This window comes from Atractosteus spatula, chromosome 1 (assembly GCF_055471065.1).
Source record: "Atractosteus spatula isolate fAtrSpa1 chromosome 1, fAtrSpa1.hap1, whole genome shotgun sequence".
NCBI lineage: Eukaryota > Metazoa > Chordata > Actinopteri > Semionotiformes > Lepisosteidae > Atractosteus > Atractosteus spatula.
The window spans coordinates 44,496,559-44,510,724 of record NC_142706.1 but is presented as its reverse complement, the minus strand read 5'-3'; the positions used below and the strand labels follow the sequence as shown (position 1 = coordinate 44,510,724).

The following is a 14,166-nucleotide window of genomic DNA, read 5'->3' as shown; positions in this document are numbered from 1 at the left end:
CTGGAACAAGTTAACTGTGATCTTAAATAGGTGATTTGTTTGATTATGTCATTTAATACTAATTTGGAATAAACTCAGAATTCTTTCAGCCCAGAAGAACTGAATTGTTCCCTTAACTGAACAAATTGCTAGTTAAATGAGTATTGATATGATATGCCATTACCTTCTTGTTAACACTTTGGGTAAAGAAGTATAAATAATATACTGTAATATATTATTAATATATTATTATGTGATATATAATATATATTATGTTATGTAATATATTAACAGGCCTGCAGCCTGTTCAGTGCAGAACAAAAGTTGTTGTCAGGATCGCTACTCCCCCTCTTAAGGGCGCTCCAGCCCTTCCTTGTTCTGCCCCATTACCTGCACCTGTTTTAGCTCTCGCCCCACCTTAAAAGCCAGACGCAGGCATCACCCCGACGCTTCTCATTGAATCCTGCTTCGTGAGAGCCCGGGGTCCTGCCGCGTCTGGCTCCGTTATGGTTTTAGTTTCCTGTTCCTGATTCCCTGCCCCGCCGGTCCCGACCCGGTTCTGGTTTTTAATTACTTTGGATGGATCCCCTGGTCTTGGACTCTGCCTCCTGTATTGGATTTCCCTTTTGGATTTATGCTTGGATTGTTCGCCCTGGACTCACTTCCCCTGGACACCTGCACTTCTTGGACACGCCCCCTGTCTCCATCCCTACTCCTGCATGCTTTTATTCCTATTGTGTCTTCACCAACCGGATTGCATCGTCTGCATAGGGCCCGGAAAGAACTGTTCCTGACAGTTGTGGTAAAACTAGGTTTTCATTTTAACGTCCAATTGCTTCTTGTTAGGTTTGAGCAGCCTGTTGAAATGACAGTTGCTGACCAGATGAAGTGTTTAAAGACACGTACAACCCAGTGAAATTTAGTGCGGCGCCCTAAAACCCATCAGCTGATGGAGGCTATGCCACATTGAACAACAAATGTAGCTTACTGCTTGGTCAGGAAAATACACTGCATTCCTGTCACCCAACACCACCGGTTACCCACTACGAACACAAAGATCTCACTTATGAGTCAGAGCATGACAGGACAGTCCTGTGTGACCTAAACTGTTAGCATCAAATCAAAATCATTAAATGGACATCACTCTTACTTGACTGTATTTATTGAGCAGGAAGAAATGTGCGTTGTGGTGACACATCTTCCAGGAAACCAAGCTATATACGAAGCTTGTTGACAAAGAACAAAATAAACAAAACAGCTCTGGCCCTACCATATAGTGCAACATGTTGTCGCCCAGCCAGTAACACTGCGTCAAGTTTTCTAAGATTGCACCACTGAAGGCAAGGTGCCAGGGAGTTTAATTTAAGTCACTGCACTAATCCCGCAAGTGTTCCTCCACAGGGACGCATGACCCCCTGTTATAAATCAGATCTGTCTCCTGCTCCACCTGTGTTATTTTAAAAGACTCTGTGCCATATAGAAAAAAAAAGAAACTGGCACAAAACATTCAGTTTGTAGGTAAAGGAAAAAGAAAGAACGAAACAAGAGAGGGAGGCACAGAAGTTAAAAGTTGAAGAGTCATTCTGGGTGACTCATGTAAATAAGCCCCACGTTTTTAGAAACATAAAATAAGGTCAAAATTTATACTACAGCAACTGTGCAATTGTCTGTATGTTTACAATTGGAGTAAATAAAAACACCTGAATTAAAGCACCTGTCAAGGATTGGTAACCCTTTAACTGTCTCTTAAGGAAACAAAATTGACAGACAAAAATGCGGTTTCCTTCTACTGATGCCTCAATTTTCTACGCAAATTAACTCAAAGAAAATGTCTCAACTGCCTGGTTGACCACACACATAAAGTTTAAAATGCAATTAAATGTGATTATCAGGACAATAATAAGCTTTCTTATCACAAGCAAACATTTCATGTACTGGAACTTAAATTGTATATGACAGGGGAGAATTTGGCTAACTTATACATTTGGTTACGTGTTGGGGTTTATTATTTTTGTATATAAGAACAAAGCCATTGCATTTTATGAGAACTGTAACAAATACAGTTTGTCCTTGAGAAAAGGGGTCTTTTAGGTTATGATCTGAAAACCTTTAATTCTTAAATTCTCTTCATAGCTGTAATTAATTAACCAACCACTGCAATCTAATTACGTAAAGAATCATGGCACTCCAACCATCATGTTATTTTCCCACATCCTTTGATGCACACTCTTCTGTTTTCTCACTTTTGTGTTCTTTTTTAAGAAGGTTCCCAAAGCTAAGATAACTATTAACATTACCTGTCCCCTTGCCAACTGAAGCCAAGCACTGACAAGTGCGTTAATAACCACATGAGCCGGGCGAGTGAAGTTAGTGGTTCTGAACAATGGTTGTTAAGCAGTGATAACACCCAGAAGCTGATAGTAAGGCAGTTATTGGAGGAAACAAAACGTACAGTTTTAAACTACTATTGGCAAAGTTTTGTTCAAGTGTTGTTCAAAGGGGGCGTTTTTGTTTTCTGTAATTCACCTAAGGACTCATCTTTTGAATATTTGCCAATACTGTTTAAGAATAATGGGATACTTACATTATGAAATCTAAAAAGGGAAACAATGTGACAGTTCTAGGAATCACAATTACTGTTAAAAGTAGGTAACAGATCTGTGTTTTTAACTGTAAATACTTCACATGACAACTCAATAATAAACTGCTTTGAACAGCTGTTAAACCTGACCTAATCAAATACCAGCAATCGGCCAACATTTTAGTGTTGTGGAATGAAAACTCATCCCAACACAGTGTAGTCTGTAGAGCTCATAATACTAAAACTACATGAAACTCTGGGTTCTTTCTACTAACAACACTGCAACCTATGGTAGAAACAGAATATGTGTACATATTCTTGGAAACATCTGAGGAAAAACATAAGTATATACAATTCATCATTCCAGTGATTTTTGTTGCTTTTCAGACATGTGTAACTTTTTTGTAGTATTCCAGTTTACCAAGAAATTAATCACAGCAGAAATACAGCACATTCTCAGAGAAATTTCAGAAAGGGTCCTGAAGAATCCGCATTGGACCTGAAGAAGGCTCAACGGTGGAAATGCTGTGTTTTTTTCATCCTATTTTTCAGAAAGGAATGAACTTTTCCTTATTCCTTTGCAGCCAACACACGCTGACTCAGCTCCCCACTTAAACAACTTGTGTAAGCTACTTGTCAAAGCCTATAGCAGGAAAATGTGAAAGTTATTTATTACTGTGCTATGATGTCAGGGACATTGGCTACATAACACACAAAGGGATAACAAGAATCAGTAGCCACACAGGTTAACAGCTGTATCCTCTGATACATATACATATATTCTTACCCTGAACTGTGACCATTTCTCTTTGCAAAAGAGTGGAATACTATTGTTTTGCAAGTACTGAATTAAAAATGACACCACAGAAAGCACTGAGAAGCAGGTGGGGTTCCTTACCGTTAAAATTAAATACAGCTGCTCCCCACTGTAAGTTTCCCTGCCGTGGTTCATTTCAGATGAATGTCTATAAAATGGCAACAGCCCACAGAGACTTAGAGGACACTATGGGGACACTTGCCTTCTTCCCCTTCAGCACAGGCTAGAGTTCCAGCTCCAGCAACCAGCCCGTCTGTCACATCAGCATTAGTACGAGATCCACTAAAGTGGATTGGACAGCACTACATCTTCAACGGAAAGCAAGTTGAACAGGAACGGATGGTGAACTTGAGCAGATTGTATCTGGTCAACAAAGCCACTCAGCTCCTAAAGACGCTGCAGCATCCAGCTCAGCAGATCTTTCTGGACTTTATCAGAGATTCAATTTCCGCTTTAGAGAGGCCTTGCTCGGTGGCGCCCTGCTTGGACAACACCAGACATCCAATTCACTGCCAGCAAAGAGTGGCTGGGAGATAGCAGCTCACCAGTGAAATGGGTCATTCCAAAGAATGTGCAAGTGCATAACCCAGCACAGCCATCCCAACAGGTCAGGACAAGCAAGGCAAGAGTGCCCTCCTCAGGGCCCTAACACACAGTTGTACTTGAGGCACCTGTCAACCTGGACCAAGCAGTGGAACTGCAGAGGGTATTGTCCCTGGGGTTCTGACCCCGGCGTCTGTTCACAGGAGCAGAGGAACAGGAGCAGAAGGCGATGATTGTAACTCTGCACGTTGTAGAAAGAGTTAAGAACCCTTTGCGGAGTTGTACAGCTGAGTGAGGAGAGGTCTAGGGTTATCCAAAACGTAAGGCGGAGACTCAAGGGCGAGTTCCGGGTTCGATACCAGAGAGAATCCAGGAGGAGAAGGCAGACAAATCCAAAACGCTAGACGAGATCGAGGTCAAAATGTAAGATCCGGGTTCGAGTATCCAAAAAGGCAAGAGGAAGTTAATAATTCGAGGCAAGGAGTTCTGAAGAAGCGAACAGTACCGAGCAGTGTTCAGTGAAACGGAGAAGGCTTAAGTACGTCTGGAAGTGGAGGCTGTGTTAACAAGTGAGGTGCTCTGATTGGACGAAGGGATAGATTGGCGGCGTTTGCGGAGATTGCCTCCAGCTCGCGCTTGATTGGGACGAGATTCCGTTTTTAGAGGAGGATTCCGATTAGCAGCGGACGTGACAATGATAAGATCACAAGATGGCGCACATGATCAAGTAAACCCCAGGCCCACCCACACTCACTGGACTAACCAAGACCGGGCTCTGCAGCTGCAGGGGAGCTCAATATGGAGAACAGGAACACAATCCCCAGAAGGAGGTTACAGCAAGAGCCACAGAGAGTATTGCCAGCTGCAGTGACCAACCAAGCTGGTCCTCCAGCAGCAGGGTGGAAGAGCTCAACACAGGAGAAGCCCACAGAGACGGACACCTCAGAGCACAGAGGGAGGAAAAAAGGACCAGCAAAACCCAGTCAACCTGCAATGAGGCCAAGATTTTGCTCTGCTCTCCGAATTACTTCTGCTGGGGTGACCGCCATTGGAATATGAGGATATTGTGTTGTACTGAAGGGCCCCTCTGCAACGCTGCACCAGAAGGGGGCATGAACGAAGTACAAAAGGGTGGGTGTTGCTCTTCCAGACTGAGATGGTCAAAAAAGAACTTCGTCATCCTCGTGCCTGTGGACTGTTTCACTAAATGGCCTGAAACGTACTGGGTCGCTGACAGGGGAGGATGCGTGCTGATATTTCCCAGGAGCTTTACGCTCAAGAAACCTGCCATTCGAAAAGCGACACAGATCAAACCAGCAGATAAGATCCAGTATAGAGTTCGTGGTCAATCTGCAGGTGCAACTGGACCACGCTCATCAGTGAGCTAGCGAGCAGGCGATGTAGGTGGGGTCCTGGAACAACAGTCAGAAGTAATTTGCAGGGTCCAAATGACATCCTGTCCATAAGATGTGGTGTTAATAAATCAACCACATTGATTAATGTGGTTCGCTCACCAGCAATGGAGAGCCAAATGGACAGCATGGGTGGACTGAGGGCTTCGGTTCTGTACTCATAGGAATTGTTCTGTTTGCACATATGCAGCTTGGGTATGGGCAGGGCCGAGGACTTAAGACTCTGGATGTTAGAGAGAGGTAAAGATTGTGTGGGACTTTTTGTTGTGGGAGAAGCTGGGCAGAATCTCAGGTTGATGGGGGTTCCCATGACTACCCCAGCGGGGAATGGAGCACCACTTTTTTGTTGGCTTTACAGCTCCAGAACGGAAAAATAGGGAGCATTCTTCCCGTACTAGCGAATCTGGTTTTAGCAGGTGTAAGGCACATGTTGTTGTGTACTACCATGATACGGTTACACTGTAAAAATAGTGCACGCAATGTGTTTTTAGTATTCGAGGTTAGGGTCTTCAGAACGTCAGCTTTTGTGAGATTAGCATTGAAATTTAAGCGCAACCGATAATTGAAGTATTCAGCACCGGCATTCAGTGATTAAACAGTGAAAAGCTAAGTGAATGTAACAGCAGTCTTACAATTACTAAAGAGAGTTTAACTAGTCTCATCAATTTTTTGACCAGGTTTAAATGGTAAGCTTGTGATTACCTACTCTGAGGTGACGGTATTTAGTGTAAAAAGCATATTATATTGCTTTTTATATTTTATGCGAATTACTTGACGTTTCTGTGAGGTGATACAATCATCTCGCAGATATTTCATTTTGAAAATTATAATAGCAATTTTATTCCGATTTTCCGAGGAAGATTGCCAAAGATGAAAAGGCAAAGAGAATAAAAGCCCATGGTAAATACATCCAGGCTGCTAGCAGGACAGCGCCTAGTTACGTCAGTCTAAAATGCAATGTAATCGATATATACAAAAATGACTTTCAGTTTCTACACCAGCGACAATCCTGCGCTTTTATATTATTAAAATCATCGACTGTACATCTCCATGCGACTTTATACATCCATGGATTTACAAATCCCTTCCCTCTCTCACCCGTATTCAGAAGAATTTCGGAATCAAAGGCACTATACAGATAACAAAAGCATTCACATACAGCAGACAACGGTGTCACGTGTAACATGTTTATAAATGCAACTAATTATATTATAGACAGATGAATGTGAAAGAATAATTCTCACACAGAAAATATGTCAATCTTAAAATAAATTACACAAAAATAAAAGATTAATGTGTGCTGTATAGTGTTTTTTTTGTATTTAAAGCAAGGGCTACAGTTTTCTCAAAATCACACAAAATCATATTTACATCAATACGTATATAAACGAATGCCTTTATTCGCGCATATAAAAACTGCATTTCAGTCTCAAGTCTATTCCCAAATTTAAACTGTGTCCCAGGCAGCTTACATGAATAACATCTGCTGCTGCCTAAATTTAGGTGACAAGTCCGGACCGCGGCGTCTGAGAGCTCTTTTGACATGCACCTTGAGCGTGCGCTACATGGCTATTTTGTAGTTGCACAAGCAAAAAAACAAAACAAAACCTAAAACCACCTTTTTCAGTGGAAAAGAATAATACAAATAACTTACACAACCAATCTAGAGATGATCCATGAGACCATGGCGCTGTGAAGGCTCTGTGTGATATCGGCAGGGAGGAGTTTCCTATGCCTCAGCACTAACAACGGAACAAGCGGCCCCTCGCCTCAGCCATTTGTTAGCCCGTTCGGCGCAGGCGTCAGGACCAGCACGCAGCCAAAGAGCGCAAGAGTGTGACAGGCAAATGCTTACTGGACAGAATATATTCTTGGGTATTGGGAAAAATCGAGTGGTGTGACGACCAAAAAGAAAAGACTTAATCACATAAATGGTCAGATTAACAAGCCCCTCTCATTATACAGTATGTTGCTGTTTGTGTTGTAATCTACCCTGTTCATTGTTTATGTACACGTTGATACTGTACTCACAATCCACTTCATTTACATCGTTCTTTTAGTTAATTAAACACTAATCACTACTCTTATAATTATATCTTAGAAATTCACACTCATATTATAATTAGTCTGAACATTATGTTGAGACGATCATAATATGGCCTGCAGAGGAAAGACCATTCTCATAAGACAGCACAAGGAAGGTCAGCATTCATCTCCCTCTGTCCTTGTAGTCTCTCACGCATACCTCTACAATTTTCCTTTGTGCCCAATGATGAATGAGCTGCTGCAGACAGACCGAGGTCTGCTGGCATCAAACCACAGAATGTCTTCTTGTATGACCTGCTTCTGAAACCAGAGGAGAGGATTTAGAGGGGTTCCTCAGCTTTTAAAAAATGTTTGAGTTCCTCTGCTTGTACGCACATGCAATGTCTTTACTATGCTAGGTATGCAACTGTGGTAAAGAGTCAGTGGGATAAGAGACTCGCCCAGCAGAGGATTTCTGGTTCAGGATTCCTACAGAGGAACAGATGTTCTGCTAACACTCTTTTGTGGTGTGCCCAGTGCCAGATTTCCCATTAGTCACTGTCACGCCCTCTGCAGCCAGAGGGCGCTCTTACTCTGTCCTGTCCCTAGTTTCCTGTGCTTTGTTCTCCTTCCGGTGTCTCTCTCTCTCTGGGGCTATATATTTCCGGGTCACTTATTCTCCTGCGCTCAGCATTGATGTTTGGATGTCCTGAGACCCGCCTAGCACCAGGTCGCCCCATGTCCACTGCCTGAGGGCATAGGTTTCTATACGACTCCTGAACTGCTGAGCCCGGACGAACCCCTGTTCCGCCGCTATTCATATGGGTCTTTTTCCGCTCTCCTGCCTCTCCACGGTTTGTCCCTTCCGACATCCGTGACAGTCACTGTAGGCACGGTGCCTAGGCAGGCCTACGAAATTTTTAGGGCCTACGAAGGAGGTAAACACTAGTGACTTACGAAAAACGAGCTGAAACAACATGCTTACGATCGACTCTAGGTGCTTCAAATCAATAATCAAACGCTATCTAGTGGCTGTTCTAGAAACTAGAAGTATCAAAGTGATGGTCCCTCGACTCACTTCATTAATCACATGGCTTAGCATTAGAATAGTTTAAAGTCCATCATGTCAATCGACGTAATTCAATTGGCGTTTACCCCTCTTTTTGCACATTTCGGAGTGAAAGTGTCTAGGGCCTACGAACACCAAAACCTGGCCCTGCCGGTGCCTCCTGCATCATTTTGAGGCCAGTAGTCTGCATTAATGGAAACATGCAAATGTGAATTAAAAAAGAAGTGAAACTTCTGGAATGGCATTCAACAAGTCTGGATGTGAATAAAACTCATATATAAACTAGTCATGAACTGAACACATTAGCAGACGCACGAGTATTGTGCATTTGTTTAATGTAGAAGAAAATGATTGCTGTTTTTGAAGGAGACCTGAAGTTTTTATAATGCCTGAAGACCATCAATTTTCATGATGAGTGCTATTTTTCATTTTGACAATGAATGTAATGGCTCACACAAAATCATTCAGAGATCCAACCTCATCACAAACAAACCCTGCCTAACTGCAGTGTAGGGGTGGGGTTGGAAGACTGTTTTGAATAACAGACTTAAAAAAAACATTTCATTGTTTTTGATGCAGAGGCTGAAGGATTCACCAAGACAATTATTGTCCCAGCACTAAATTGGCTCCAGTCACTCAATTAATTCTGTTTGCTCTGTTTCTAAAAGCCTTGTGGGTCTGATTATGTCATTTTGGCTCAGGAAGTTGTGTTGAGAATCATACTGCAAAACCTTCAGAGCCCTTTCTGCTTTTCAAGGTTAGTTTAATTCACAGAGCCGTATTTTAAAATAACATTTTGTGTCACATGGTTAGCATTGCTGCCTCTCATCACGGTAGCCTGTGTTTAATTGTGGACCACTGTGGAGTCTCTATGTCCTTCCATGTGTTAGCGTGGGTTTCCTCGGGGTGCTCCAGTCTCCTTCCACAGTCCAAAGACATACTGGTAGGGAAATTGGCTGTGATGTGAGTGTGCATGTCTGTGTTTTTGTCTGTGTCTGCCCTCCTGTTATGGACTTGCGTCCCTTCCAGAGTATACCCTGCCTTGCACTCCTTGTTTGCCAGGATAGACCCTGGCTCCCATCAAACCCTAAAGTGGTTGAAGAGGCTAACAAATGGGATGGATGGATTTTCGGTCCCTTTGAAGTAAGGTTAGTGACCAAAGCCAAGGGTCAGGACAAAGAGGAAATGTTTTTCCTAGCTGGTGAGATGATGAAGACGTGTATGCTGTAGCTGATGACAGGATGGACCTTTCTCTGCGAGGTGCTTTCTCTAACCTTGCTCCTGCTGTCATACTGTGAGCCACTTGCTTCTGGGACAACAGCTGAGAAAACACTATCTGTGTTTGTGTCTCTAGAGTAGAATGATAAATTGCAAGTAGGATGAAACGAGAATCATCTAGTTCCAAGTAACAAGATTTTTTACACCGACTGTAAAGGGCTTTGAGATATTACTTTTAAAGATAAAAATATATTATTATAATAATTATTATTACGAATATTAACAAACAGATTGTTGTGCACTGTTGTGGAAAGTCAGTTTTAAAAATGAATCTGTTATATTTACAACCCACTATATTAACTATTAAATTAATATGAAATTGGGAGAAATTGCTTTTAGTAAACTTTAAATAGTAATTAAACACATGCTACACAAATCATCGGAATTTTTAAATTTCTGATATTACTTTTTTACACAACTCTCCCCAGCACAGATTATCTGTATACTTAAAAAACAGACTCTGCAAGGTAAAACACAAATATCTGTGTGACCGACTGTTAGATGATCTTAAAAATAATCATAATCATAAAGTAAAGACAATAATAATGACATTTTATCAATGTCAACGAACTCAAACCACCACTTATGTCAAGGAAGATGTTTTAGTGCTTTTTGTCATTTACAGTAATTTACAAGTAATGTATATAATGTAATGTGTAGTAGTTCAGGTGGGTAGCTGTGTCAGCATGCATAGACTGCAAAGGAACAAGTAATAGGTTTATTCCATGCTGAAAAGAGAAGAAAGAAAACACAATGTTTCGGCTGTGGAGCCTTCTTCAGGTGTGAGCATGTAATGTGTATCTGTAAATTATGTTGTTTCCTAAATAACTGTCTGGAGTTAAAACAGTACAGAACTTGTGGTGTTCTTAATTATTAGAAAATTGGACCCAATTTCCCAGAGGAAAAGGTTTTCTTCACAGGGCTTACTGTGTTGGTCAGTATGAAACTAGAGTCCACCTAGCTGACCCAGACAGCTGAGACTGCACACTCCTTCAAATGGTGGCATATCTCAAGTTACTTCCTTTATACTTCAAGATTGGCATGGAAAAACACACTCTGCCTTCATCAAATTTAATTTAAATACATTACACTTGCTGCTGAAGGCTCTAAACCTGCCATTTTAACTTTACAACAGCTCTCCAGATCGTTAGTTCAGTTGTGTCTGAACAAGCCCGTCTTCAACTGCCCTAACGAAACAAGTCATTTCAGACTGTGGGATGAAACTGGGTCATTGACATTAATTTAAGTTTGTCAAGGGTGCATCGCTCAGTGTCACCTCTGTGACAGAGCAACTGAGGCCACTCTTGACCTCCGACTGCTCTCAAGGGAGAGATGTACAGAGAGTATAAGAGCTTCATCATATATCATGAGCCCTTTTGCATAAGAAATAGAAAAACTAAAGTATTGCAGCATTGTATTAAATAAGTACTTAATGTTAAGACTGAAAGACTCCAAATCACATTAAAAGAGATTACCAGATCAAACATAAATATCTGTTTTATTATTTACATAATACTACAGACATGTTTCAGAGCACTCAAATTGTGGTGTGAAAGCTTAGAATTACCAAACATGCTACTCTGCTATTTTATATATCAAGGTCTTTGAAATATTTTCATGAGCATCTGAAAACAAAATACCGATACAGCTCCGACGCTATACATTGTACTTTTCTTTTAAAATGTGAAGGAATAACATTCCCCCGGATGCTACACAGCAGCTAGCTTACTGATGCTTTAAGCTTTCAACTGCAGGTTCGAAGACAATGAAACCTGAAACAAATAAGATGAGAACTGCACTGACAGCGAAGAACATGCTTGTTTAGTGTAACCATGGGAACAGACTCGCCAGAGGTCAGTTACAACATCCACAGGGAGCGCTGATATAAAGTAGGTCACCCCCGGCAGCGGAAGAACCTGCCGACAATAACAGGGTGGGCTGTCGTGGAGGGTAACAGCGAGTGGTTTAACACAAGGGAACAAAAAAAAAACAGGAAAAAGAGCAGCCAGGCACTACGTCAGTAACCCCAGAGGTTACGAATGTGCTATTTTCCAATAACATGTTCTTATTCGTAAAATCATATTTTGTGAAGATGCTTAGCATGTCTTTTTATTGATTTTTTTTATTGTATGGTATGGTTTATTTTAACACTGGATCTCACCACTAGTGTTCCTGAAATGCAAGGGGAAAACATATACAATTCTAACAGATATTATTTGAGAATTTCAAAATAAGAGCAGAAGAAAACACCTCGCGTACATTTTCCAAAACCGAGAAGCACAATCAGCCATATTAGAATATGTGAACTGTATTCGTCGACTAATTTAAAATACGCACAACTCAGATTATCCCGTACTCCCAAATGAAGCAATTAACGTTTCTTCACCAAGCTCTGTCTTCCTCTAGTGGTGGGGAGAGAGAATTGCTCAGTAAAAATTCGGCTTTTAATCTTTTGTATTATTTTTTACATAATATATACGTGTCCTTCTTCGGATACATCCTTAAGTCGTAGGTGCTGATTTGATCAGAGATTTCTGTAAAACTGCAATGTTAACATACTACTATTTATATTTACCCAATACGGAGACATAATTTGGAATTATGGATTATCTTCAAGAAATAACCAAACGGTGTGAGACAGGTTTAGAAAATACTGAACTGTTAACTGATAATAATTGTTGAACTGTGGAGCCATTAAATTCTTTGGTGTATGATTTTCCACTAGTAAAAATAACTAAGAGAGCAGATAATTGATGAATAGTCTTTCTGCTTCTAGCAATCATTTTTGTTAAGACTGTGTTTACTTAAGAACATACGGAGATAAGGAAAGGTACCTCTACCGTTTACACCTTGACTGGGATAGTTTGTTTCAGTCACACACAATACTATATGTAGAAAAAAATCCTCCTTTTCTCAGTATATTAATCTCTAGTGTCCCTCTCCAACACACGTCTGAAGAAATTCAGTGGGTTTTGTCAGTGCCTTTGTGGATTTGGAATACAAGGTCTTGAATAATTCTTTTTTCAGGATTAAACAGATTTAATTTTTTTTTGGTCTGTCAGGTTAGGAAATTCCTTTACATCCAGGAATGGATAGGAATGAACAACCAAGTATCTGGTTGTTCATTCCCTGCATCAGTGCCTGTATAGCAATCATTGCTGCAACACTGTAACCAAAACAGGCGGAATGGTGGCACACTAGTTAACATTGTTGCCTTGTAGCACTGATACCCTGGGTTCAGTTCCTGGGGTGCCATCTGTGTGGGGTTTATATGTTCTCCCTGTGTTCACACCTCCTGGTGATCCAGATTCCTCCCACAGTCCAGATACTTGCAGTTTAAATGCCTTCTGGGAAAGTTGGCCCTGATGTTTGTGTCTGTGTGTACCCTGTGATGGACAGGCATCCTACCCAGGGCGTATATTGCCTTGCACCCATTGCTCGCTGGGAAAGACTCCAGTTGGTGGAAAATAGATTAATTACACTTATATAGTGCTTTTTCTGGACACTCCACTCAATAATGTAATGTAATGTAATAGTGTCCCCATTACATTATTCCCAGGTAAGGTAATGGGGACTCCCCTCCACCACCACCAATGTGCAGCACCCACCTGGATGTGACGGCAGCCATAGTGCACCAGAACGCTCACCACACGGGAGGAGAGCAGATTAAGATGGGGATTAATAGGAGGCCATGATTGATAAGGGCCAATGGGAAATTTGGCCAGGATGGCGGGGTTACAGCCCTACTCTTTTCTAGAAATGCCCTGGGATTTTTAACAACCACAGAGAGTCAGGACCTCAGTTTTACACCTCATCTGAAGGACAGCACCTGTTTACAGTATAGTGTCCCCATCACTATACTGGGGCATTAAGACCCACACAGACTGCAGGGTGAGCACCCCCTGCTGGCCCCTTCCAGCAGCAACCTTAGTTTTTCCCTATGACCAGCCTTACTGACCAGGCTTACACCTGCTTAGCTTTAGTGGGTTACCAGTTGTGAGTTGCAGGGTGATATGGCTGCTGGATGAATATAACCAAAATTTTAATATATCGCTTGGTTTTCAATCCAGAAAAGTCTTTGGTTTTTTGACACACAAAAGTGGTGTCAGCAGAGACATCTTTGTGTTTTTCATAGACAGCTTCTTGAAGCTCAGTGCTTCTGATTTTATATCTGTACTTTATTGTTTTTTACTGCCTGCAGCTGCCAGGTGTTTGCTCTGTTTTGAGTTTTCCCCATTCCTTTTGAATTTTCTATGCAGAGTCTACAGTGCTTGTTAATCCTCTCCCTCCTATATAATCTACAGGCGGAACAGCTTTACTAATCCGGAGGACAGAAACGCCATGATCCTACTATAGATCTATAGATCTACTATAGAAACGCCTATAGATCCCTGTGGTACACTACTAATGATGTCAACATTACTTAGGGGCAAGTACATTTACTCCTCTTTGTTTTCTATCT

The 14,166-nt window shown here is 41.5% G+C and overlaps 1 protein-coding gene across 4 annotated transcripts in view; it reads right to left on the bottom strand.

Annotated features, from left to right (window-relative positions):
- The window catches only part of reep1 (receptor accessory protein 1), a 53,759-nt gene extending 46,635 nt beyond the window's left edge, over nucleotides 1-7,124 (bottom strand). For all 4 annotated transcript variants that reach the window (XM_088917234.1, XM_088917242.1, XM_088917251.1 and 1 more), the window contains exon 1: nucleotides 6,987-7,124. In XM_088917234.1, the coding sequence (XP_088773360.1) occupies nucleotides 6,987-7,018 (32 nt within the window). In that variant the 5' untranslated portion in view covers nucleotides 7,019-7,124. The remainder of the gene's footprint in view (nucleotides 1-6,986) is intronic.
- Between the last annotated feature and the right edge of the window lie 7,042 nt (nucleotides 7,125-14,166).